Source organism: Aythya ferina (assembly GCF_964211825.1).
Source record: "Aythya ferina genome assembly, chromosome: 16".
Lineage (NCBI taxonomy): Eukaryota > Metazoa > Chordata > Aves > Anseriformes > Anatidae > Aythya > Aythya ferina.
This window is the reverse complement of record NC_140315.1, coordinates 10286011-10312993: the sequence shown is the minus strand read 5'-3', so window position 1 is coordinate 10312993 and position 26983 is coordinate 10286011. Positions and strand designations below refer to the sequence as shown.

At 55.1% G+C, this 26983-nt stretch overlaps 2 protein-coding genes and 1 long non-coding RNA gene across 5 annotated transcripts in view; 2 read left to right on the top strand and 1 right to left on the bottom strand.

The window, feature by feature from the left end:
• The window catches only part of ZHX3 (zinc fingers and homeoboxes 3), a 48668-nt gene extending 35773 nt beyond the window's left edge, over positions 1–12895 (bottom strand). For 2 of the 3 annotated variants that reach the window (XR_014698644.1, XM_084538351.1), the window contains exon 1: positions 12804–12895. The gene's annotated coding sequence lies outside the window, so the exon portion shown is untranslated. Of the gene's footprint in view, positions 1–12233; positions 12509–12803 lie in introns of those variants that run through there. The other variant, XM_084538352.1, reaches the window with a different exon arrangement.
• On the top strand, positions 7788–9254 carry LOC311445842. Its single transcript, XR_014698648.1, has 2 exons — positions 7788–8215; positions 8307–9254. It is a non-coding gene; the product is annotated as an uncharacterized lncRNA (long non-coding RNA).
• LPIN3 (lipin 3) lies at positions 10495–26248 on the top strand. Its single transcript, XM_084538365.1, has 19 exons — positions 10495–11492; positions 17859–18059; positions 18249–18344; positions 19063–19361; positions 19710–19830; positions 19991–20396; positions 20988–21087; positions 21199–21368; positions 21452–21545; positions 21716–21785; positions 22140–22232; positions 22658–22716; positions 22999–23125; positions 23365–23513; positions 23656–23742; positions 24761–24913; positions 25213–25324; positions 25408–25511; positions 25671–26248. The coding sequence occupies exons 1-19, from the start codon at positions 10944–10946 to the stop codon at positions 25813–25815; spliced, it is 3135 nt and encodes a 1044-aa protein (XP_084394491.1). The 5' UTR covers positions 10495–10943; the 3' UTR covers positions 25816–26248.
• Positions 26249–26983: the final 735 nt, after the last annotated feature.

Here is a 26983-nt window from a genome sequence, read left to right as displayed (position 1 = left end):
CAGTGTTTAACAGTTGTCACTTTTAGGAAAAGTATTTCTCAATCTGAACTTTTTTCTCTGCAATTTAAGACCATGACCTCTCATCCCACTCCCTGTAAACATGGAAAGCCAATGCCACCTTCCCCTTCACGCACTTTTAGGTACCTGTAGATTTACTTCCTCCCTCCCTCTTCTCTTATCTGGAGCCAAACAAGCCAGGTTTGCTCAAACAAGCAGTTTCCAGACCTCCAGTCCATCTCATTACTATCTTTTGGACTTCCTCCAGCTGACCTCTTCACCTGGGCTAAAAAGCGAAGAGGACACCTTCCCTCGGTGCTCTGCCACCATGCAGCCACCTGCTCCAGGATGTTTACTTCCAGCTAAAGAGAGCCTAGTTTACACCCAAGCAGACACAAGCACGGCCCAACTCACATCTGCCTTAGTCATTTTTTCCATCACAAAAGGAAGGAATTAGGGAATTATTCCCATTAAGCTAAAAATGCCTATTGCAGCATTTTAAAACTTTTAAATCCTATTCAGGCCAGATTAAAAAAAAAAAAAAAGTGGTATACTTGTGGCATGCACTAAAGCTCAGCAAACTGCAGTCAGCTTCTCCCTCCGAGAGAGAAAAAACAACACAGCAGACTCTCACTCCTGTTGTTTTCTTTTCATGGCCCATAAAGATGCTCTTAGGACCACAAGCAAGAGCTAGGCAACCAAACTTCTAAAGATATAAAGAGAGAAAATAGGAAATTCTCAAATGTCAAAAAACGCTTGCATGCCATGGTCACGAGAGTCTAAGCTTTCCTTATAGCCATCAGTTATCTGAGAGCAGAAATCATCACTTTTGTTACAAGTTTTACATGTGGCATAACGGAGCTCTGCCCAGCTGCACTGTTACTCAGTTGAGCTGAAGCAGCAGCGCACCGGCTTCCCTTCTGCCCAAAACCCTCAGGTCTGCAGCATTCCCCTGGGATGTGGGAAACAAACCCCACTCCTACAGTGCTTGAAGGGTTTTGCATCATTGGCTTCAGCTCCCAGTGTGAGCTGGGATATTGAGGGATGGGAAACGCCGTCCATGTCCCGTGCTTCCCACTGTGAATAAGGCACCTACACGGCCGGGAACCAAGGGGCAGGGGGACTCCTTGTCTCGTGAGTACAGCAGTTACCTGATGGGCAGGACATGCTCCTTCCCTGTCCCGTGAGGGTTTATGTGTGCACCCAGCATCAGGACCAGGACTTCCCGCACCACCGGCCTGTTTCCTAGGGGCCGAGGCACTGCTAGGGGGGAGCAGATGTGGATGGAGATCGCCCTGGCACAGAGGAACGACCACTGATGCTTTATTCTGCTCCTTTTGTGAGTCCAACCGTCTTCTTCCCTTACCTCCAGGCTTTCCCAGCCGCGTTTACTGGTCTCATTTCCAAGCAGTTTATGGGAGCAAGAGGACAACAAAAGCAGCACGTGGGATCATGGACTTTCCCCCAAAAATATTTCCCTTCAACCAAGAAGTTGAAGCACTCTGGGACACAAATTAATAATGCTGCAGACCTCAACACTCTCCACTCCTGCACGCAGCATGGCTAAAGCCAAAGGGTCCCATTATTCATGCAGGGACCTTGCTAGCTCCGCAGTTAGCAGAGAAAAACCGCACTGGCAGTCCTTGTGCTGTGCACAGAAGTCTTTTTAAGGTGATTTGTCATTTAAACTGTCAGCTTGAAATCTAATTGTTATAAAAAATGAATAAAATATTATATATTACATTCACAGGCTGCAACCGCTGCCAAATTCCTCTGACAATTTTTACAGGATTATAATCACATTCCTCTTTTAATGTTTTACTCTCTTGCTCCTGTGCCAAAGAGCCAGTTAAGCTACACGGTAAACTGGGTACTTAAGAAGAGCACATAACTATGATTCTATAACAATCCAACCCAAAACTGACAACAGAGCAAAACGCCACTCTCCCCTGCTCCGGGGAAGTCTCTTAGGAAAATCAGGGTCAGGTGCTGGCTGTAAGGCAGCAGCCAAACCACTTTCAGACAATTTTGAAGCAGGTTTTACCATTAAAAATATTTTTCTTTTAAAGAAGAGGAATTTTTAACTGTGGGGGGAAGACAAGCTGGAAGCTCCTGGCATCCAGAAGCATGCAGGTCTCACACGGATCCCAAACAGCTCAGCACCTAACGCGACGGAGCAGGCACCTGGCAGCAGAGCAGAAGGAAGAGCTGAATGCTCTAGGTTATAACCACCCCTTGCTGGTACATTTGCTACTCACAAACCCCATCACCTCCTCTTCTCCTTAAACTCTCCTGCTCGAAGCACCGAAAGCTCCCTGTGCTGCAAGCAAGCGCTCGCTGCCTCGGTGGCTCCAGCAGCAGCCCGGCGAGTGACAGTCGTGTCCCCGTCCCGTCTCCTGCAGGGACGTGGCTGGCTGGCTCCTGCCTAGGGACATGAGGGAGAGTTGCACAAAACGAGGATTTCGGCATTTGTTAGTCAGCATCTAAATGTCTTCTTCCCCAAAACGCCTGGAGCTCAACTAGGGCTCGCTAGCACAAAGAGGACAAACAAAATTGTCTAGAAATGGAAGCAAAACTTTGTTTGCCCAAATTAATGGGCAACTTTTACATCAGTAACACAAGAAAAATGTCGGGCTTGGTTTTCTTCCCCCTGCGAGGCACTTTGCTGCAGGACAGCGTTCCTTTATAAAAGCATTCCTCTGGAAGCACTTCTCCTGTGAATCTCCCCCTCTGACAGCTCCTGTTACAAAGCCACGATAAAAGACTTATTCAGCAAGCTTTGGCACATGAACTGCGCCCAAACTGTCACTGCCAAGCCATGCAACTTTATCACAGGCTTCATAACATGAGGAGAGAAGAAAAGATGTGTGAGCTGGGAGAACCAGCTAGGAAAAGCCTCGGCTCCCAGGGTCATGAGAAACTCAGATTTCATCGGCAGGAGGAAGGACACCAACAGAGATAAGTGTCTAGACATTACCATTCCGGAGGAAAACTCCCAAGCTGGAGCGCAACGTGATCCAGACTTCCAAGGACTGACGGATGAGCACCTTTGGTGTATTATCAGCGCATTTTGCGCTGGTGACTTCTGAATTTTTGTGTGGGTTTTTTTTTTTTTTTGGTGGTTGGGAGCCACCTTGGGAATTTCAGCTCTAGAAGCACCACCTGGACATCTTCATCCCAAACACCTCGCAGACTCAGTGCCACAGCGCCTAACTGCAGGCACAGGGGCAGCGGTGGAAGCAAGGATGGAGACGTTTTGCTTGCCTTTGCTATTGAGCTGATCCAACCCTTTAACCTGCTGTAAAACCTGAGGTCTTGCTCACCTCGCCACCCACCCTTCCCTTGCCTGCAGCCTCCCCCTGCCCCTCGGCCCGTGCCAGACCCTTCCCAGAGCCAGCCCGGCCAGCAGCAAGCTGCCTGCTACCACTCCCCAGTGCCAGGTCAGCTGCCTCCAGAGCTCTGACTTCAGTTTGAAGCAGCACAAGGGAAACACAGAGACCGACCCCTTGCCGGTGCTCAGCAGGTCAGCACAAACCAGGCAAGCACCGGGAGCTCGGGGGAAAAGCTTCCTGCTGCAGAACCAGGGCACGGAGCTCCAGAAGCTGCTGCCAGCAGCATCCAGGACCACGATATCCATCATTTCCAAGGATGTGGTTAAACTAGAGGCACATTGTGTGCTTTGTCCACCCTACACATACATGTACGTGCAAGATACCTATGGGGTATCTTTGCTTGCACATACACACGGCTTTCAACAGCCCCAAGTGCAGCTCTCCTCCCGTTCTCCTGCTCTTTTCCTTCCATGCCAGGAAGAAACCACACAATCGGACCGGACTGGGCATCTGTGGCACAAGGGAAAAGAAATATTTCAGCCATGAATAGATTTTCAACTGGAATCTCCCAGGAGACGGCATTAAAATGAAGGAGGGAAGAAATAAATAAACAGAGGAGAAAAAGAATCAACTCATCAGGATCAGCACTGCCAACTCCTAAAGCCGTAATTCAAGCCCCAAACACTGTGGGATCAGCTCCAGGTCAGGAGATCCTGGACAACAACCAGGATAACGCGAGGTGCTGAGGGGAGGGCACCTCTGGACCCTTCTCTGCCCAAGGACACATATTTTGCAGCATTTTTTCCCATTTTTTCTTAGAGAAAATAAAAACGAAAAAAGAAAAAAAAAAAAGATTTTAGCTGGCCCAACTGGTGGGTTCCCCAAATGTGGAGTTTAACCCCAAAACTGTAACGTACAGCAGGAGGAACAATGCCACAAATACGTGGCTACGTGCCACACTGCTCCAAAACTGGTTCACCCACCAGTCCCAAAACATATAAATATCCCCTCTGGTTTTCTCTGCAATATTACCAAGCTGATCTGGAGAACCCAAGGAGGCACCAGGCTGTAATGAGAGGTTTGTTGCAAAAGGTGTTCGGGACGCCTGTCAGCGTGGCCCCAGAGCTGAAGGCGCCTCTGTATTTAAGGCACCCTGAGCACACGCAGCGACAGCAGGCTGCTTTGGGGCTTTTATTTAAAAAAAAAAAAAAAAAGTCAGCTTGTTTATTCACCTCAACTGACCTTCCCTGGCCTCTGCTTCGTGAGAGTATTTTCAGCCTCTAACTTGATTAATGGTGTTTCAAAAGGGAAAAAAGAAAAAAAGCCATCAGCGAGCTGATTTAAAAGATACATTTTTATCCATAGCTTCTAATGTGATTAGCAGCTAAATCTTGCTTTTTTTTATTACAAAAAAATAATCGGGTGCAGGACGTGAACATTCACTCATTCGTTATTGCAGGACTGTTGATATTAGCTTTTATTTTTAGAAAAACACGAAGTGTTGAGGGGAAATGAAACAATGCAACACTTCTTTGAGACCGTCCCTAACATTAGGAAAACATACAAGGAAAATACCTTGGCAATCCGCTCGCATACCTTCCCACAGGCTTCAGTTTATGAAATAATAAATCCCGTTTCAAAGCACGTGGACAGGCCTGGCTGTTTAAGAATAAAAATATCTGACAGCTGTACGTCGCCGTATCCCGAGCCTTTGGGATGGAGGGCAGCACAGCGCTCCTGGGGACCTGCTCCCTGAGCTGGCATTAAAACCCCGGGCAGCAGCCACATCACCCTGCAGAAAGCCCCGGTGGGGTGACGGGGCAACACACAGCTCCAGATCTAAGTGTTTGCATGTGTGGCTCCATCCAATTCATCGCATTTCTTGCCTTTTCATTGCAGTGCAGTACACTCCTATTTAATACTTGTAGGGCCAGGGTTTAACAGGCTACCTCCTGCCTTCCTAAGTGACACATTTTTAGGTCTTCGAGCACTGAGATGTATCAAAACTTTGCAAATATTGCTAAAATTAAGTTTAAAGTGGAATAAAACCACCTCCAAGGTGCCCTCGTTCTCTTCTGCGCTCGGAGGGCGAGGCTCGGGGTGCTGAAGCCAGAGGATGGCTGAGGCTGTTCGAGGAGGGGAAAACCAGTGATCAGCAGGTCAAGCAACCTCTGCTAACACAAAACATGAGCTCGGGTACCTGCCTGTTCACGCACGGCCCCGATTCAGTTTCCAGAACCCCATTTCTTTTTTCTGTAATTGCACGGAAAACTGCTACCCTGCACCTCCCACTCCTCACCATGAAGATCATTGCACTCAGCCTCGGGAAAAGTTAATACTTCCTCCCCACCCCATCTCCTTATTAAGGTGTGATTTTTGAAATTAATTTGGCAAGCAGTGCGCGTTCACTGATCAGCTCAGCAGTCGGGGCTTTCTTCACGCGATGGCTACACGCTAGTTACTGTAGCAGGGGGATTATTTCCCATTCCCATTTGGGATTTACGGCACTTCAGGGGATTAAATTATTAGAAAAATGCAAAAGAAATAAGACATTTTAAACTCAACATAATTTTCTTTGAATTTTGAGTCCTGTGCCTACGAGGAACTCAGCCAGCCCAGCTCAGAGGGGCAGCACAAGAAGCCTGTCCCCAGCACGGATGGTGTCCATAACGCCATCCTGTCCTGCCTCACACTAACCATGCCCTTTCCACACAGCCAAAGCTTGTAATTAAAAGGCAAAGCCTCCTGACGCCTGGGACATAAGCCTGCATTTCCAAACCCAGGACCTGCGCCTCGCTGCGAGGAGGAGCGCCAGGGCTGGAGGCAGGCCCAACCAGCAGCCCGGCTCCTGGCAGCTTCAGCCCCTACCTGCGGAGGGCAGAGCCCCCGACAGCCACCACCACGGGCCCATTTCTCAAGCTTTTGGGTCTGTCTGCAATATGTCAGTCACCGATGGGGACCCTCTTCTGAGGGCCCTGCCAGAGATGCCCGGTTTTGCAACGTTGAAATCTCAAATCCCATTTACTCCCTCGCACCACCTCACCGAGCACACACATCAGTATGATGGTGTCACCTCCAACAGGGCGCTGGGGACACGAGGGACACTGTCCCTGGAAGCAGCAGCTCCTCCTTGTACTCACCCACTCAGCTCCAAGTGCTCTGCCAGCACGTTGGGAACTACACCGGGGGGTGGTGGAATTCAGAGAAAGAAGAAAGAAACCTATCCCAGATGCCGGAGAAGATCAAAGTGAGAACATGAAAACTTTGAAGTTCTTTAAACAACCGAGCCTCTTCTCCTTCCCGAGCAGTGGCTTTCCTCCTGCTCCCCACAAGCCGCCGGGGATCCTCAGGCTGTGGCTAAGAAAAGCAAATTTTTGGAGTGGGAACAGCGCGCCGGCTGGGGCAGGGCAGCGAGCAGGAGCCTGCCGCCTCTCTAGACACACAGATCAGCACGAAAATGATGCTGGCAAAATTAGGAGAGCAAACAGAGCTCAGGGAAAGCTCGGGAACGGTACAGGTCCAGGGGGATGGAGGCAAAAACTACCCGTGAGAGACCTTTGCACAGCTCCAGCTCCCAGTGCGCCGGTCCAAAGTTGCCTCTGCCAAAGCACAGTCATTTCTAAGCGTGTGATAAAAAAAACTGAAAATAATAAAGGGAACAGCTCAACTGCACTACCAGCATTGAGAAGCTGATGTGTGCACAGGATCAGGCCCACAATTCTCTGTCATGCACACAACCAATGTGCGCCATCCAGCAGCTCGCCACCAGCGTGCTGTGACAGTGTGGACACGGAGGTGAAACAAAACCCTCAGCCCCCTGACCAGGGGAAGCATCAGCACCCGACACAGACCTGCAGGGAGCACCCAGCCCTGCCTGTAAAACAGCCGTGGGTTCACCCAGGTGCAGGGGAACACAGCCTCTGTGCTCACCCCCCCCAGAAGCAGCTCTTCCACGAGCACTGCAGCCGTTCCCAGGGCGGGCAGGAAAAGCAGCCGGCCACGTCCTGGTCTTCACAGGCAGGCCAGAGGGGCAGGAAAGGCAGTAAGATGATTCCTTCTTCTGGAAGCTCAAAGCCTGGGAACACAGGAGAGGCTGGGACCTGTGGCTGAGCACCACGAACCTCACCACCCGCAGCCCCCATCCTCCCCAGCTGTGAAGCAGCGTTAAAGCACTGCACACTTGGTATTTAGCTAAAACACCTGGCTGTTATTTAAAACATCCGCTGCAGGTCAAGGCACACAAACAGCCAGAGGAGCAGAGCACAAGGCAGCAGTGGGCTTTGGCCTTCAAGAACCATTCACATCCATCTGCTGGCTCCGGACCCAGCCCACGAGCCTGCTTCTCCTCTGCTAGCGCAGCTGAGGCTTTTTCCCAGAATTTTGTTTCTAAATTAGCTCTGCCTCCAATAGAGACACTCCCCTTTTCTTAAATACTTCCCAACGCGGAAACGATCCTTAACAAAGCAAGGAAGGACGAGGCACCCTGCAGAAGAGGAGCCTGCGTTTACACCCTGCTTACCAAGCAGGCACGCCGGCCCCGCGTGACGCCCTGCACGTGTTCGAAGGTGACACACTTCCAGCGCTCACACCCGCGTGACTACCTACAGCCACAACCACCCCAAGAGCCAATTAACCTCGATGCACGGGGTAAACAAGCTCCTCTTGCCAGGACGGTGAATACCATGCTTCGAGAAGCCCTGCTCGTGCCACATCCGAGCTGTCAAGGCCTCCAAAGCTGCTGGAGGCGCTGGGTGAGCTGACAGCTGAATTAGGTGCTGATCAGGGATGAGCAGGACCTGGAGCCACCTGGGAAGGTCTCCAGGTATCGAGGTTTGTCCAGGAGTAGCAAAAGACCTTTGCTACTTCTACACTGAGCACATTTGGAGGTGAAGAGCTTTCGGATCAAGTATTGAAGGCTTTGAGCCTCATTCCGGTCCTCTGAAAATAACCTCTTTATTTTTACCCCTTTAAGAGCAGGCAGGAAGGTTAAATCCCTCTTCGAGTACACACAGATACCGAGGGGTTCCTGGGGATCTGGGACAGATGGCAGGATGAGCTCCATGGGACGGCCAGGCACGTGCTGCCAGCAGGTCCCACCAGGGCAGCAAGCCCTGAGGTACACGGGAACAGCACTGCGGGAAGATGAACCACCAGCAGACCAAAGCGAGTTGGTTTGTTTGGTTTTACTTGGTTCAGATTTGCTGAGTTCTGGGAGCTGTTTTTAAGCTGGTTGAAGCGGTCCAACACGGAGGAATAAAAGCTCTCGGGAACCAGCGCTGGTGCTGAGGCCACTGCCTCCTCCCCTACACAGTCCTGGACCCCTGGAGAGTTTTATGCCCTTCGGCCAGCCCAGCTGGCAAAGGATGCCTTCAGCTCACACGCAGGCAGTGCAGAGCCTGGCTGCTAACCCAGAAGACAAACCCTGGTCCTTGCTGAGGTCCTGGCACATCATCACTCGGTGTTGAGGACAGCCAGCTCCCCAAGTGGAGGGAGAGCTTCTTCCAGCCTTGCCGATCCTGCCCCTCACCTGCCTGACATGCCACAGAAAATTCGGTGTCCCACAGCTGGCTTGCGAGGGAGGAAAGCTCCCCAGAGAACAACCATCATCCCCAGCACTTTCTGATTAGAGTCTGGACACAACGAGGTGTCACAGCTTCTGATTTGCAACGCCACAGGGGTAAGACCATAGGAGATGCACAGGCTTCAGATGAGGAGAGACCACCAGCTTGACTCTGGTTACACACAGCCCTTAACCTGCATTTATGCACTCCCCCAGAGAGCACTGATTATGCATGAAAAGAAACAGCAGGAACAAACAGAATGACTACCCGTCTGAGTGTCTGTGCACCACTGGCATGACACCTCAGGCAAATAAATATTTGCTTGACCTATTTCCAAGAGATGTTTCTCTAAGTGTCATGAAAACCTCTCTCTTTATCAAAGTGTCGGAGCAGAGCACGCACCTGGCTGAAAGCAGCCCACAAGCCCAACCACGGGTCCACGAACAACCCACGCAGCCTCCTCATCTTCCTCACAGGAGCAAATAACGCTGTTTGTACCTGTAGCACAAAAAAGCCTGTCTGGGAACAGCCTCAAGGCAGCTCCTGAGGAGAGGAAGAGTTAAAGACGCTGCCACGGAGAGCAGCGAGCCTCCTTGCCTCACCAAACTGGACGCCCCTCTCAACAGCCTCTCGCCTCAGTGAGTTTTGAAGTGCTCATTGCTGGAGCCTGCCCCAGCCAGGCACTGCTCCGTGTGAAGGACACTCCACAGGCCACATTCCAAGGCTCTCTCCCCACCCTGTTCCTGACATGGCCCTCTCAAGCATCTTTGTATTAAGAGGAAAAAAAAAAAAAAAAAAAGCTACAAGGCTCTTCTCCTTCCCCTGGAACAGCCTCCCTCGAGGTCTCTCCCCCAAAATGACCTGCTCAGAGGAAAGCAAGCGAAGCCCTATCACCCAGGCTGAGTTTCTGAGCGTTACTGGATGGGATCGTTTGGGTGGAACCCAAATGGAAACTCCACAACCCTAACAACAGGCTGTTTGCTTTTCCAAGCAAGTGCTGAAACACACGGGGGGCCTGGCTGGGGCAGCGAGCGTGGTGCTTACCATCGGGAGTGATACGAAAGCCATCCCTGAAGCTGAACGCACAGCTTACAAGGCTCACTTCCCAATGTTTCAATGTAAAATAAATAATGTAGGAATAAGGAATGAAGAGGACACGGATAAAGGGAGTTCGGCTAAATATCTCCCTATCAGCTCCGTAGGAAAAGACGAGGGCACCAGTACACCACTCTGAAAGGAGAGAGGAAAGGATCACAGGATCCTTTAGGTTGGAGAGCTGATGGAGGTTCTGAAATGTATGGGAACATCCTCCTCGTGAAGATGAGCTGTGGCTGCGGCGACTGTGGCTGCCTCTGGTGACAAACAAACCGCCTGGGCTCTACTCTTGTGCCATATGTCATCACCAGCTCCTCCGCGTCCACCGCAGCCCTCAGCCAACCAAGGCTTTCCCAGTGATTTCACTTCATGCAAACTCGCTCCATCTGCATTTTAAGCTTTGTTATTTAGAACATTTGTCCAGAGAAAAGGGAAAAAAAAAAAAAAAAAAAACACCAGAAAACAAACAAAGAATGGGAGAAGTACATGACTTTTCTTCTTTTTAATTAGAAACATCACCCTTCTCCGACTCAACAAAGCAAGAAAGTCATCACAGCTGAAAGAGGGCAAGAGATGCTGCAGACCTTCCCATCATCTTACTGCCAGTCCCGCAGCAAGCAGGATCTCCTCCAGATGAGCCTCTGCATCAGGACCTACATTTATTCCACCTGGAACAGGTGTCTAAGTCATAATCATCATCATCCCAGGCTCCTGTTTAATTAATGCGCCAGGAGAAGCACCTCCGGGGGTGAATCAGAGTCTGGACGGGGTGAATCACCCTCAGGAATGACAAATCTGTGCCTCGGCGAGGAGGGAGGAACCCAGACCTGGCGCTGGGTTCCTGCTGCCCCGAGCAATCCCTGTATTCCAGAGCCAGGCCAGCTCCCTGCGAGAAGGAGGGCGACGGCAACTTGCACGGACAGCGAGCAAACTCGGGATCCGCTCCCGGCACCTCCCCATGGGATGGATCTCCCCTGAGGGGATGGATCTCCCCTCGTGCCTTTTCCCATGCAAATCAGGTAGAAAAAGACAGAAAGACAAAGTGTCAGAGGTGGGAAGCGAGGCCTGCCCCAGCGAGGCAGGCGGCACCAAACCAGCAGCCGCGGGTTCGCTCGGGCGCTTATGCAAGCTGGAAGGGCTGAGCAGGACGGTGGCGCCGGGGGAAACGTCTGTTCCCATCTTCTGCCTTTTGTTTGCACAGATTTCCACAGACTCTAAATTATTTGTTTCCATTCCCGACAGCCTTCCGAGTGAGCTACAGCCCTGTCTGCACCAGGCAGGAAACAAGCAGCCCAGTGCCTGGGGAGGGGAATGCACGCAGCTCTCCCAGGGCTCGCCGCCTCTGAGGGCCAGCCCCGAGGTCGGCGATGATAAGAGCGAAGCCAAGCCCCGGCCTCACGCTGCTGAGGTCGATGTTTTGCTGGAGACCTTGAAGCAGGCTCCCCGAGCACCTCGCCCAGCCTCCAGACCCACTTCACGGCAGGCCACGCAAACGGGGAACGGCTCGGTAAGGGCCGGACGCGGCGCTCCCTGCTCACCGGCGAGGGGACACCAACTTTGAGGTATTTTACGAGCTCCCAGGGTAGCTGGCAGAGCTGCTTCACACACCAGCACCATAGTAACCAGAGCAGAAGATAAAGAAAATAGCAGAGCTCACATCCACGGAGGCAGCACATTTTTGGAAGGGGAGAAGAGGAGGTCTGAATAGGGAACGGAAAAGCTTGCTGCTGTGCAGCCTTAAAGCCCCCCGAGCACTGCCACTGCCCGCCCCGGGGCTCCCCGCAGCACCCACCACCCGATGGGAGGCAGAAACCCACAGCGGGCAGGTTTGGCTCAGCACCTATCCCACCGACAGCGAGGTGGTACTGGGAGGGACTCGGGGGCTTCAGATCGCCCCGGCTTTCTTACAGCAGCAAGAGCTGGGGAGGCTGAACCCCAGCCGTCTGGGGTCTCACTGGGGGATGCCACGGGTTAGGCTGTGCCAGAAACAAAACGCAGCCCCACAGCCTCCTCCTGGCCACCCCCAGAGCTGGGTCAGGGCTCCAAGGCTGCGTGGGCATTGCTGTGCCACGCGTTACTGCGAGGAGTTAAGAGGAAACAATAAAGGGGCTGAAGCTGCCTGCTGCCTCCCCCGAGCTGTAAAACACAGCGAGGTCACAGTCCCAGCCCCGATAACCCGAGTTATCAGTACACTGCAGCTTCCTCCAGCAGTAAATAGGAGGCTCGCTTTGATTTGTTTGCTTCTCACCTGGCGCTTGGTGTTGGTTTGCTTTTCCTCTTCCCCCTCCTCATCCCGTAAAGAGCGATCAGTTTAGAACAAGCCTCTCCGGGCAGCGAGGGGAACTTCTGGCTCCGCACCCGCGGGGAGTCGGGGACCCAGGGCTGGGGCAGAGCCGGGGCCGGGAGGAGGAGGAGGAGGAGGAGGAGGAGGAGGAGGAGGAGGATGCCCACGGGGGGCTGAAGGCTCCTGCGGGGCTGACACCCCCCGGGTACCCAGCGGGACCCCGCCTCCCCGGAGCTCCCGGTGCCGCGGTGCCCACCACGGGGCTCGGGGGGCTCAGCTCCGAAACCCACAGGGCACCCCGGGCAGGGGGGCACCCCCCGGGACCCTAAGACCCCCCCGGGACCCCCTCCCAACCCCTCCGGCTCCCCGCGCACACGGATCCCCCCCAGCCCCGGTGCCACCGCCCGAAGCCCCCTGCCCGCGGGCACCGCCTCCCTCCCGCCGGGGGGGCTCGGGGCGGGCACCCAGCGGCCCCCCCCCACCTGCCGGACCCCTCCCCAACCTGCCGGGCCCCCCCCGCCCCCCAGCACTCACCCCCGGCTGCGGGCCCCGGCACCGGCCCCGGCGGCTGAGCGGGGCGGGCGCCGCCGCCGAGCGCGGGCACGAGGGCGGGCGCGACACCGCCGGGGATGGGGGGGGGCGGGAGCGCGCGTGGTTTGGGAGGGGGGTGACGTCACCGCGGCGGCGCGCGTGCGCGCGGCTGCGGGGTGCGCGCTGGGCGCGTTCCCGGCCGTGCCCCGCTCAGCCCGGGGCTCGCAGCGCCCCGTGCCGGGGGTGCCCCGCGTCCCCCCGATCTTTGTGGTCATGGAAAAGAGGAAAAAAAAAATAAAATAAAAAAAAAAATAATAATAATTTGGCCATTTCGGCAGCCGGCAGAGCCCTTTTTGGAGCCAGGGAGGGGAATCGGAGCGCGGCACGAAGCACCGTGCTGCCGGGCGCTCTCCCTGCTTTTAAAAGGAAGGGATTTTTGCATCCAAGCCTCCGGTCCTGGTGAGGACCCCCCAGCCCTACCGGCCTTGCAGGGGAACATCCCCGCCCGGCTTTGGGGTGCCGTGTTGCTGCTCAGCGTTGCCCTGTCCCCAGTTACAGCTGGGTGCTGGAGCCCCCCGGCCTTGCCATAGCCCCTGACCATCACCGTGAGCGGTCACAGCCTCCTGACGGGCAAAGCTCAGCTCTCCCCTCCCGTCCTGGCTGAGTCCTTGTCCCCCTGCGGTGCCCCTGGCGAGCCGAGCTGTGTCAGTCCCAGCCAGGCGGCTTCCCGCGTGCATCCAGCCTCCCTCCAGATGTTCCACCCCAGGCCCACAAAGGACGGAGCAGCGAGGAGGGGTCAGAGGCAAAGCGTCCCGAGGGGCTGCCAGGCTGCTCAGAGACAAGCTTGAACAGCTGGGAACGACCAGGAGCAATAATGGGATGGCCGAGGGAGGAGAGGAGGCAGAGCTGACACCAGCCCAACCTTGGAGGCATCCTAAGAGCTGGCTGCAGCCTGGCTTTCCTGCAGCAGCTGTCAAAATACAAAGCAGGGGGGGAACAGCCCGTCACTGACACGGCGTGTCCCCCCTTTCACCCGCTGGCTGGACGCAGGAGGTGTTTTTTTTTGGGCAGAGGGAAATGGAGGAGGCTCTGTGGCTGCTCCAGACAGCCGAGGAGATGGTGGCAGATCTCCTTGGGGATGCAGCTGCCAGCCAGCAGAGGCACAGCGCTCGCAGCCACGCCAAGGGACCTGAGCGCAGCCATCCCGTGCCAGGGGAAGCTGCAATCTGAGACGGGCAAGGAGCGCCAGGGATGCAAGGAGCAAGCCGCCAAGATGGGCACGCGTGTGAGCTTCGCTTTGCACTGGAACACAGGGAGCTGGGGGCACCACATTTCAGTTGACTAAGAGGAAAGGGCCATCTTGTTATGAAAAGCTTGTTACAAACATCTGCGGGTTGTGGAGGTCCCAAAAGGGGAGAACAAACCTCTCCCTGCTGGGCCTCTCCAGGTGGGAGGATGCAGAGAACTTGGGGTGCCCAGGGAGCGATGGGCCTGCAGGGCTGGCCTTCCCCCCAAAATATAACAGGGAGAGAATATGAAAAGAACATGCCTTCTGGTTTGGAGGCAGCTGGCAAGGACCAAGATTAACCCCATGGCTTTGTAGAAGATGACCAGAGCAATGAGAAGGCCAGGAGCTACACAGCACGGGTGTGACACAGTGGCCGGGCGAGGGGGAGCTGTTGGGGGACAAACAGCCGAGCCAGGAGGCCTGGAGCAGAAAAAGGGTGGGAGCTACTTCTGTAGGGTGCCCGAGTCCCAGCTGCTAACCCCAGCACCCAGAGGATGGGGGCTTGGGGCCAGAGCAAGGCTGTGCTGCTCGTGTGCTCCTGCTCCCTCTGCCCGCCTTCTCGGAGCTCACCCAAGGATGCATTCAGCTGGCTGACAAAGAAATGCTGCCCTCTTCTGAAAAGGCATCCCTGCGCTGCTGCAACCAGCTGCCGGTTCCTGCCCCGGCAGGGCTGCATCTCCCATGGGTGCTGGCCGCAGAGGGTGGCTCCCATACCGACAGCACCGGGGCCGCGGGAGGTTTTGGGGTGTGCTGCCAGCAGGGCAGGCAGCAGCCTCGCAGCAGGGACATGGCCAGAGCCTCCCCACGTCCCAGCAGCTGAGAGCTAACAGCCTGCTGCACGTGTCCATCCCCTCTGTTACCTGGAGCACGTCCTCAGCCCTTAAAGCTCCTTTAACTTCTCTAGGGGGGGGTTGTTTAGCAACACTTAAAGAGCTTGGAAAAATATCCTCACACATGCACTTTTTGCAAAGAGCAGGGCAGGATAGGGAGCTTGCAATAAGCAACCCAAGCATGAGTTTGCATCTCTCCAGCTTCAAGGCATCCAAGAGCCCTTGCAGGGGGGGCTGAGCCCTGCAGGAGCAGGAGGCTGGGCTCGGGATGGTTCTGGCTTGGGGCACGCACCCCTAGGTCAGGCAGTCTTCCCTTGGAAGCTTTTAGCCTGCTATCAGTCCTAGGTTCTGCAGGGAAACATCTCACCAAAATCCACTCTCCCAGTTTGCTGGGAGCAGCTAAATGTACTCCCCCTAAATCTCCCCCCACTAGGTTCTAGTGAAGGTTCATCCCTCCCCACCAGCAGCCCACCTTCCTCCCAGCCCAGTTCTTATATCCTGGAGCAATTAAGGGCCCGACGCAGCAATTATCTCCCTGCCCACCCTTTGTGGTCCCAGCCCATATGACCCTGCAGCAATCCCCATCGCCCTATGGAGCAGGAGGAATTAGCACCTGGTGCATGCTCTACAGCAAGACACCACCCCGGCCTCAAGGGCTCATGCAGTCTTTGCCAGGGTCTTAAGAGCTGGGGCTTCATCCAGTTCATGCCCCAAGGTGTTAAACACTCAGAGATCTGGTCCAGAAAACAAAATAAGGACATTCCTGGGAAACGCCAGCCCTGGGGTCAGGCTGCAGCAGCCTTGCGGGATGCTGGCTGGGGAAGGATGGAGGAACAGGTCTCTGCCAGCAACAGGCAGCCAAAGCAAAGCAGCTGCAGTGGCAAACAGCTGCTCCCCATCTCCAGATCCACCCTCAAAACCTCCCAGGAGCCCTCATAGGCTCAGCAGGAGGCCCGTAGCAGGGGCTGGGTGCTGTTTGGGAGCTGGGGCCCTCCCCTGGCTCAGGTGAGAGGAAGGAAGTGGTGGGGAGAGGAGGAGCTGCGGAGCTGGGTGCTACAGGTGGTGTGGAGCAACTCCAGGGGCTTCTGGTCGGTTTGCCCTAAAGTTGAGAGGGTGCTGAGGTGCCTGGTAAGGTAAGGGGGAGGTTCTGGGCAGCTTGGAGCTGTGTGGTGGATGGGGAGCGGGGGAAGGTGCTGCTCCTTATGGGGTGCGTCAGCTGTGGGATGGGTGTCCCTGTGCCACCTGCCTGGTGCTGGGGACAGGCAGGGACAGGGGGTGCTGCTTGGGGCAGAGCCAGGTGCTGAGAGGCCTGGGGTGCTCTGGGGGTCCTTAGCGGGGAGGTGGGCTGTGGCTGTGTCACCCCTGGGGGGCTGTCCCCTCTGCAGGAGCTGTGAGTGAGGGGCTGTGACCCTGCTCTTTCTGGGGCTGGTGTCCTCAAAACCCTTTCTCTTGCCTTGTCTGCCCATTATCTCTGCAAATCATAACTTTCTCTGCACTGTGGCTGATCAGAGGCTCCTTCTCTCCAGAAATCCCCCCTGCTGCCGCAGAGAGCTCCCTCCTGTTCCCTGCTGTGTGCTGTGATGCAGCAGGGAAGCTGGGCTCAGCAGCTCAGTGCCACCAGGGCTGGCCCCGTGACCTGGGCTTGGAGCAGAGCTGATGGAGGCACTGATGCTGACAGAGGCACTGATGCTTCTGGAGCCCGCCAGTGCTTTCCTGCTGCCGTGAGGGGCCTGTGGGCTTTGGTTTATTCCTGGCAGGTCAGGGGAGGAGTGGGGGGAGACATGCAGTCCCCTCCTACAGGGATGTCTGGGAACAGGCCAGGGCTGAGCTGCTGCAGGGCAGATCAGAGAGGCTGGGTGCCTGCGGGGACAGAGGGCTCGTCCCTCTGGGTAAGGAGCCAGCACTTGCTGGGTGTGCTCTAGGGGCTGTGCTGAGAGCCCTCGTGGGTGCTGTGCTGTGGGCTGGCCCTGCTGGTGAAGCAGGAGGTCTCCTTTGGGTCTCTGTGGTCCTTCTGGGGTGGCTGTCCTGTGTGTTCTCCTTGGGGTAAGGTGAGGTGCAAGAGCCTGCTGTACGTGTGCTGTTCTGTGATGCCCAGCATGGACCATGCAAACTCCAGCTTTGCAGACATGCATCTCTTCCACGTGCCTGCTTGAGTGTGGCAGAGGGGCGTTAGCTTCTGCTCTGGGTGTGAGCAGGTGGGGTGATGACCGTACAGCAGGCAAAATTTTCCTTGCAGGTGTTTTTGCTAACAAAAAGCAGAAGCCATGCAATGTCAGAGCCTGTAAAAAATGGTGCTGTAGAGCGTCCTGGGTGTCTTCTGCCAGCCTGCGGCTCCAGGCAGCACAGCCCCTGGGCAGGAACTCCCTGGGAGCTGGGTGATGGCAGTAGGGGCAAGGTGTGAGGACTGGGGAGCTCTCATTTTAGCAAGGGCTTTGTCCCCCTGTTTTGGGGAGACTTAAATGTGTACTGCTGAGTGAGGAATGTGGCTTTAGAAGTGAGCATGTGGTGTACGTAGCAGCTCCTTGGACTTCTCACCTCTCTGCCCCGAGCTTCTAAGGCCAGCCCAGGGCAGGAGGACTCCCTCCAAGCAAATCTGTATGGTAACAGCTTGATGGCAAGGTGTTGCCTCAAAGTAGTAGTTGGTCTTGCAAGTGCCAAATGTGGTGGTGTCCTAATGGCAAGGAAATCTCTCCTCCGAGCTGGGTGCTATGGTTAGTGCTCAGCTTCTGCCCTGTTCTCTGGTGCTCAGTCCCTGGCTGGCCTCCATCAAGGCCCTTTGTATTTTTGCCTCTGTTTCCCTGGAAGCTGACCTGTCCCCTTGATAGGGACCTGTCCCCTTGATGGGGCTGTGCTTGCAGCTGTGGATCAGCTCTCCTAGAGCAAACTCTCCCCTAGCTGCCGCAGCCCTTTCCTGAGCCTGTTCCTGTCTCTGCCTTGCAGTCCCAGACAATGAACTACGTGGGGCAGCTTGCTGAGACCGTCTTTGTCACTGTGAAGGAGCTGTACCGGGGGTTGAACCCTGCCACCCTGACAGGCTGCATCGATGTGATCGTGGTGAGGCAGCCCGATAACTCCTTCCAGTGCTCCCCTTTCCATGTGCGCTTTGGGAAGCTGGGTGTGCTGCGCTCCAAGGAGAAGGTGGTAAGTGGTGCTGGCCCTGGCAGGATGCGTGCTGGTGCCCTTGAACACCCTCCTCTGGTGTTCAGAGAGCTGGGGCCTTCCCCTGTCACAGCTTCTTGTGTGTACGGGGAAGGACTGTGGTTTCTTGTCTTGCTGTGCCCTGATGGGTGAGCACGTTTGGGTGGACAGACACCTTCTGCCCTTTGCTAGGTTGACATTGAAATCAATGGGGAGCCTGTGGACCTGCACATGAAGCTGGGTGACAATGGCGAGGCCTTCTTTGTCCAGGAGTCTGAGGAGAATGAGGTCGGTGATGAAGAGGAGCTGCTGCTGTGTGTCCCCTCACTTCCAGGTGGTCACAAGGGTTTAGGTGGAGTGACCAGGCTTGGACTGCTGCATTCCGTGGGGTGGCTGCGTTAGTCCCTCTTTGTGCCCAGAAAGGCACCTGCTCAAGGGATCTTACCAGTGTGAAGCACCCTGAGACCATATGTCCTCATCCCAGACAGGCCTTCCTCCCCAGGCATGGCTACTGGCCAGCCTGGCAGGTATCTTGAGCTTGGGATCTTGTGATGGGGTGGAAGTGGGCCAGATGTTGTGGCAGACTGTCTGCTCCCCTGGTGAGCAGGATGAGATCAGATGTGGCTTCTGGAAATCTCAGCCAACTCCCTACCAGGATGACTTGTGGCTGCTGCTGGCTTGGGCTGGTTTTGACAGCAGGGAGAAGGCACTAGAAACAAATGCCATCTACACCCTTCATAACTCTGGTCTTGTGGTGCCATCTCCTGCCTGCATCCCCTTGCCCTTATTAAGGATGTCTTTAACTTGTGGCTGCAGCGCTTTTTTTTTTTTTTTATTATTATTTGCATGTCGCATGCACAAAACCTTCCCTGTAGGCCTAGACACAACCACCCCTGGGGCACAGCTCCGTGGTGCTGTGATGGTGGGACACGTTGGATAGACGGGAGCCATGGGCTGCCAGCCTGGAGAGGAGGGAGCTGATGGCCTCTGCCCATCCCTGTTCCAGAGAAGCATCCGATCCTGCCTCTGCACATCTCCCATCCCCACGGAGGAGAGCCTGGAGAGCACCACTCAACCCTCTCATGGCCAGGAGGCCCCGAGCACTGAGGTGGCCCTGCGCAGGAGGAGGCAGCGCAGGAGGAAGCCCAGGCGCAAGGAGGTGACGGGCCCTGCTCCGGGAGGCTGCGAGGAGCCCAGGGGCGAGGTGTCTGTCTCCTTCACTGATCTCCCCAGAGAAGAAACTGGGTCACTGCAGGCGCAGGAGGCCCACCCTTACTCTGATGGGGAGCTAGCCTCCATGGACAGGTAAAAGATGGGTTCAAGGTGGTCTGCGCCCCTTTGGAGGGAGCAGAGAGATGTGTGTGCCTCGTGGCTGGGGCAGGAGGGCAGGAGAATGGACCTGGGGGTGTCAGGAGAAGGCAGCCTTCCTGGCTGACAAGGTCTGGCTGTGGAAAAGCTCAGGACTGAAGCACTTTGCTTTCATGGACCTCAGCTTCCCATCAGTCCTGGCAAATGGTAGGTTTATGGGGCAGAACTGACTCTCTGGGAAACCGGCCTTACAGGGCTTTTGGCCATAAATAGCCCTGCAAGTGATGGGAAAGCATGGGGCTATATAAGGTGGAGCAGGTCCAATATTGCCTTCTCTTCTTGTAGCCCAGCCCCGAGCCATCTGTCTTCTCCCAGAAGTGACTCTGAGCTGGAGATCGGGCCGCAGGAGAGTTTTGCCCTAGGGGCTGAATCCCACATGCAGTGGGCCTGGGGACGGCTCCCTCGGGTAAGTGGTCTGGTGCCCCTCCAGCAGGCAGTGGGAGGGGGGCTGGAGCTCCTGGGGTAAGTGGAGGAGGCTGGGGCCAGGCAGCCTCAGAGGGCTGGCCCTCTGCTCCCTGATGCTTTGAGCAACTTCCCATCCTCAGACCCGTTCTTCTCTTTTTGAGGTGAATAAATCAGAATGGGTCGAACCAGCCAAGTCCACAAAGACTGCAGCAACCACTGTCTCTGTGACACCAGTGCCAGTGGATGAGAGAACCCATTTTCTTGCCGCCTCTGAAGGTCTGGGAGGAGGTCTGTGCCCAGCAGGACCTCAGGATCCACTTTGTTCCTCTGCAGTGCTGGCTGATGAGCCAACACTCGTGCCCAAGGAAGGCAATGGCCCCCCTGGACTGATGGATAACCCCAGTGCCATGGGGGCAGAGAGCTCATCAGGGGCCACCTCAACACAACAAGAGGAACAGAAGGGAGGTGAGAGGGTTGTGCTGGGAGCTCAGCCAGATGTGGAGTCCTCTGAGGGAGCTGCTGTCCTGAGCCAGGTGGGCTTGGAGAGCTGCGAGCCCCAGCAGAAAGGTGAGCAGGTGACTGGTGCTGCTGGGAGCGGTGTCTGAGCCCATGGACAGAGCTGGACTTGGAGAGGGGCTGGGTTCTTGGTTCAGCATAACCCCTTGACTATCTTGGATATTTGAGGAGTGACATGTTTTCTTTGCTCCATATGCCACCAAAGCTCCTTTGCTTCAAGAAGACACTTTCTGATTTCCTACCTTTGACCTGAGACTTTCTTGCCTAGTTTTCTGAAGTCCATCCTCTGGTGTCTGCACTTGTGCAGCCTTAGGCTTCTCAGCAATGTAGACTATCCCTGAACTTGAATTGTCTGGCTGCTCCTGGCCTGCATCTTCATCCTAAGCATGCCAAGTCAGGTAGAAAATTACCCAGAACAAAGCATGTGTGTCTCCCTTGGTGCTGTGTTAAGGGCTTTGTTACCTGTCCTAACCAGCCTTACTCCTCCAGCCAGCATAAGTTCAGGAAAAAAAAATCTCTGAAGTGATATTTTGAACTCCTTCTTGTATAGAGAGGAAGATCACAATGTTATGATCTTGGATGAATTAGATGAATTACTTTCCAAGACATCTCAGTATGTTTCCTTTCCCTCTGTGCATTGAGGATCCATCAAAAGAAGCCCTCACCTGGGTCCCAGTGACATTTACCTTGAAGACATCTCTAACCTGGATGAGGAGCAGGTGGCTCTCTATTTGCCCAGGAGGTATGGGGTACCCCAGTGAGCAGGCAAGCTCAGGCCTCCTTGAGCCCCTACACCAGGGCCGTGTCTAAAGCTATTGCCTGATGTTGCTGCTGTTCCTTCTCTTGCTGATAGTGAGGTGGAGCAAACTTCAAAGCCTGTCGCAGACCCCAGCATCCCTTCCTGTGTCTCGCTGCCGTCAGATGTACCTGCTGGAAGCCCCACGGACTCTGGCTCTGATGTGATGCCTGCAATTGCCCTGTCACTGTGTGGAGGCCTTGGGGGCAGCAGGCAGATTTCTCGTGGTAGGTGTGAGGGGAAGGAAGGGAGTCTGCTGTCCTGAAACCCGTCGTGTACATCAGTGGTATGACAGCCTCTGTCCCACCAGAGAAGTTCATGGAGCACATCATCTCCTACCAGGAGTTTGCTGAGAATCCAGGGCTCCTCGATGACCCCAACCTGGTGATCCTGATCAACAAGAAGTGAGTGGCCAGCTCTCCTAGCTTTGTCCCTACAGGAACACCCTGTAGGACTGTGACTCCATCCTAGACAGTGGGTGAGGGCTTTCTGTCTGTGCTGCAGCATGGTGACCTGGAAACAACCCTCGCAGCTCCAAGAAGTGGTGATATTCCCATCCCTCTCATTTCTCCAGGTATTACAACTGGGCAGTGGCTGCTCCCATGGTCCTGTCCCTGCAGGCTTTCCAGAGGAACATTCCTGAGGTCAGTGGCATGACACATCTACAGCTTGCCCTTCTCAGCAGGGCTCAAATGCACAGGGCATCAAATGCACAGCGAGAGGCCAAGCTGCCAGGCTGGGGCAGAGCTGGGCCTCTCTCCTTTCCCCAGAGGTACGGGTGGCTTTTAGATGCATGTGGGTACCACTGAAGTCTGGAGAGCTGAGGTTCCCTTACCAAAAATTACCTGTTCTGATGTCTGTCTGTGCAAGGGCTGGCCAGAGCTGGGCCTCCTGACAGTCTGTGAGGGTTGGGGCTGCATAAGTCTGTTCTAGGGCTCTGTAGAGCTGGCTGGGGTTATGAGTGACTGATTTCCTCCTGTGTTCTGCCACACTCACAGCACACCATTGACCGACTGGTGAAGGAGAAGATGCCCAAGAGAGGCAGCAGGTGGTGGTTCTCCTGGAGGAGGCGAGAGTTCCCCGCAGAGGAGGTGTTTGCAGTGCTGGCTGTGACAGCATGCCCCCGGGGGATAGGGGCCGTCCTGGTGGGGAGGAGGATCTGAGGCTGAGCATGAGAGCAGCCAGAGGGACCTTATGGCAGTGACCTGGGAAGGCTGCTGTCCCTTCAGGTCTCTTGATGCCAGAACAACACCTGGTAATGCAGCACGACAGACCTGGCAGTGGTGAAGCCTCTTGCCACGTGCCCTTTGTGCCACAGCCCAGGCACCGCCTGTGCTTGGTCTCCCTGCCCCTCTCTGCTACCAGGCTGCAGCCCCTCTTCCATGGGACACCATCCCCTTCAGGGCAGGGGAACGCATTGCCACTGCTGCTTTGGTGTCACCGCTCTGGGTGGCAGTGAAGCAGCCCTGCCAGTGACTCCAAAGTGTTGATGATGCCCCTTTCCACCCTACAGCAGCAGTCAAGGCCAGGAAAGGCTAACATGGGGACACTGCAGCCTGAGTCTGCTCAGCAGAGGTGAGTGCCTCTCTCCTGCTAGGAGGCTCAAGCTGGAGCACCCAGGCTACCTTCAGGAGTCTGTGGGCTCTTATTTCTTCTAAATGACCAGTTGTTCCCAAATCTGCCTCGCATATGGGGACAGAAAGCTCTTTTAAGGCTCTGGCTGACTCTGTCCAGCCAAGCTCCTCAATGGCCAGGTGGGTGGGTTGTCCTGGGTCCCCTCCAGTTCTCCTCCCATGCTCATAGTGGAAGCTGTGGGCAGCAGAATGAAGGCACTGTGCTCTTCCCTTCCTCGTGTAGGCAGGAGGAGGGGTCCTCCAGTGATGAGGAGTCCCTGCCCCCAGGGGATGCATCAACAACAGATACCTCTGCACAGAAATTTCTGCCAACCTACAAGAAATCCCTGAGGCTGTCATCAGAACAAATCGTATGTACTCTCCTCCTTCATTCTCTGCTTGGGTGTGGGGAGGAGACCCCCTCTGAATGGGGTTTTCTCTACTCGTGACCTTAAGGTTCTCTAGGGCATCCAAATATTTTGCCCTGGGTGGCTCCTGTGTAGGGGCTGTGGGTCTCTGGGCTGCTCAGGTGTTAGTCCTGGCCTGTGGAAAGCTTTGGTCTGGCATGTCCCAGTGCTGGTGTATTGTGCTTGTTCCCACTTCACTGCAGGGGAGGCTGAACCTGCAGGACGGCCCCAACGAGGTGGCATTCAGTGTGACAACTCAGTACCAGGGCACGTGCCGCTGTGAGGCCACTATCTACCTGTGGAACTGGGACGACAAGGTGGTGATCTCTGACATCGACGGCACCATCACCAAGTAAAGGGCCCTTCTCCCTCCCCGTGCCGTGCTAGGGGAAGGTGTCCTTCCAAGGCTTGCACAAGCAGCCAGGAAGGACCCCAAACCCCACTGCAAATCCCACCAGGTTGGATCAACCTAACCTGGTCTCCTTTTCTTTTAGGTCAGATGCTCTTGGCCACATCCTACCGCATCTGGGGAAAGACTGGACTCATCAGGGGATAGCCAAGCTCTTCCACAAAATCCACCTGTAAGTATCAGAGCAACCAGGAGACCCCAAAAGGAAGCAGGAGGCTGATGGAGAGACCAAGTGGGAGCCAGTATGGCTGATGGAGGAAGATGATAGAGGCTTTCACTGCAGACACTTGAGCTCCTGCCCTGTTACCAGCAGTGTGGCATGCTCCAAGTGTCTCCATCCTCTCCTCTTGTTGTAGTCAATGAGAGCAAAGATGTATTAGAGGCTGCTGTGGGTGCCTGAAGTAGGGATGGGGCATTTCCCCAGGCACTGGAGATGCATGGCAGTGGAGGCTCTGCCAGTAAAGTGCAGCTGATAGTGCAACTATGAGGATGAGGAAACCTGACAGAACTACAGCTGGGAGGCCACACACACAGCCCATGGGTGCTGGTCACCTTTACAGGTACCCAGCTGTCCCTTGCCCTGTCCCCCAGGGGGCCAGACCTGCCCAGGGGTGCAATGCTGCCCTGGTGCACCCAGCCGAGGCTGGCAGCAGGTCCCTGCTCTGTCTCTGCCACCTGGCCTCTGTGGCCACTAAGAGGCAGTGTGAGCCTGCAGATGGCTCATCTCCACCTCTCAGCTGTCTTTTTTTTTTTTTACCATCTCCCCTCCTGCAGGAGCTCGGTGCCACCCCTGCCTGAGCTGGTGGCTTGGTGGGGGCTGTGACCAGCTCCCCACACGCCTTGCTGAGCCTGGGAGGGGATGCAGTGAAGGTGCTGTCATCTGCTGGCCTGGTCCAGGGTGACTGAGCTCTGTGCAGGGCAGGAGGCAACTGTGGGGCACCAGGCAGCAGAGGCACCTTGCAGCTGGCGGCTCTGCTGCTGGGCAGGGGGCACATGGCTCCCTCTGCCCTGGGGGTCAGTCTCAGCCTGCATCTCCTCTGGATGAGGGAGCTGTGAAGGCACCGTGGGTGCTGAAGGGGTGAGCAGGGTGTGGGCTCAGGCCAGGTACTCAGCCTCCCCCTCCATCCTTTGGGGTAGGAGGGTGCTGTGCCTAGGTCACAGCTCAGAGGGTTTCCCTGTGCTCTCTCTAGGAATGGCTACAAGTTCCTCTACTGCTCGGCCAGGGCCATCGGCATGGCGCACGTCACCAAAGGCTACCTCAAATGGGTCAACGAGCAAGGCTGTGCCCTCCCCAAGGGCCCCATCCTGCTTGCCCCCAGCAGCCTCTTCTCTGCTTTCCACAGGTACCTGTCCTCTCCTCCTTCCTCGTGCTGCTTTCCCCCCCCCATGCACCCATCTCAACCCTGGGGGCTGCTGCAGCCTTCAAGTGCTTCTGGCCTCCTTGGCGCAGGGTGCTGCTCATGGGAGGCAGCAGGGGAACTGCCTGTCCTCCTGGAGCTTTGTGGTGAGGCTCTTGCAATGCACAAAAACCCTTCTGCCTTCCCAGTCCCTTCTTGGAGCCCCCAAAGGGCCTGGCTGCACGCAGTCCTGCCCTGCGGGTGCTGCTCTGACCTCTCCTCTGTGCACATGCCTTGTGCTCCAGGGAGGTGATCGAGAAGAAGCCGGAGGTGTTCAAGATTGCCTGCCTGACAGACATCCAAAACCTCTTTGCCATGAAGCTGCCCTTCTATGCGGCCTTTGGGAACAGAGCCACTGTGAGTGGGGGTCTGGGGACTGGGGCTGGGCTGGTGGTGGCTCCTTTCTGCCCCTCTCACACGTTGCTGTCCCCCCTTGGCAGGACGTGTACGCATACAGGCACGTGGGCCTGCCCGAGAGCCGCATATTTATGGTCAACCCGAAGGGGGAATTGGTCCAGGGGCTCGTGCAGAACCACAAGTCAACGTAAGTACCCTGCTTGTTCCCCTCTCCTCTGGGCCCTACCCTGTGGGAGCTGTTTCCTTTCCTACCCCCCTGGTTTAGAGCAGGAGCAATCTCCATAAGACTGCTTCAAGCCCTGCTGTTTTGCCTGTTATTGCTGCAATTCCTTCCATAACCCTGTAGGTACGAGCGGCTGTCAGAGGTGGTGGAGCTGATCTTCCCTCCCCTGGGGCAGAGGGGGAGCATCGCTCTGGCGTGCCCCGAGTACAGCCACTTCGCCTACTGGAGGCCTCCCCTGCCTGCTGTGGACTTGGAGGCCTTCTCCTGACCTCTCACCTGTGAGTCCCGGACCAGGACTGAGTGTTACAAACATCTCCTTGGTTGCTGCAAAGGACTCTTGTTACTCCTAATAGGAGTCCAAAACCTGCTACTCTCAGGTCGTGGTGTGCACTAGGAGCACCCCTTCTCAAGGTGCAGAAAGGGGGGGACAAAGGGCGCTTTGACCACCAAAAACTCCATTTACTGAACTGGACTTCCTACAGAGCCTGTGTCTTAATGCTTGTTATCTCTAAAAACCTGTCTTTCTTAAAGGTGGAACTGGGTCACTTATTGATGAGCCTCTGGCATGACTACTGCTACCTGCAGCTTGGTAGCCTGTGGAGTGAAGCTGTTGCGTGGCTTAACTTGTAAAGGTGGATGGAAGCTGGAATTTTGAGTGCTTTTTCACTAATAGCAATAATTAATAAATTATTTCCATAAAATCCAGGCTGCCTCTTGATCACTGTAGCCTTATGCATAGGAGTGGGAGCCGGACTTGGTGTCTCTGTGATCGTGGCTGGAATTATCCTGTGGGAGGGCCTCCATGAACTTCAGCTGTGCTCCTGCCTGCCTTGGGCTCCTTTCTCTGCTCTGGCATCTAGCTTCTTCCCTGCCTGCTCTGTGCAAGTGTAAATCACTTCCTGCTAGGCTGCCTGCCCTCTCTTCCTCTCTAAATAGCCTCAGTGTTTTAACTTAACAGAATCCTGGTGTTATACTTCTTTCCCTGAAGCCACAGAAGTCATTTTGATACTGGAAACCTCAGCAAGAACTTTATTTTTTTCTCTTCCAGTACAAACAGTCTTTCAGCTTTTAAATCTGAACAAATGTACAAGGTTTTTTTTAAAAAAACAGCCTCTTACCAGCAGCAGTTACCAACTGCCTCGGAAAGCTGCCCAGGGCAAAAGCGAGCACGTGGGCAGTATCTCCTTCCCTCTCTGCAAGCAAAGTAAAAAATGCCCTATTTTATACAAAGTTCCTTTTGCTTTTAAACAGGGATAGCTGAGAACTGAAATAAAAATTGTATCTTCAAGTGACTAATCAGGAATAGTCCAAACATAGCACCATGTTCTGGAAGGTCAGACTTCTTCCTTGTCCTAGTTCTGTTATCACCAGTCCTGGCTCCCTCTGTGCTGCAGGAGCCCGTTCCTCTTCAGCTGCTTTTTAACCAAACCCTGGCT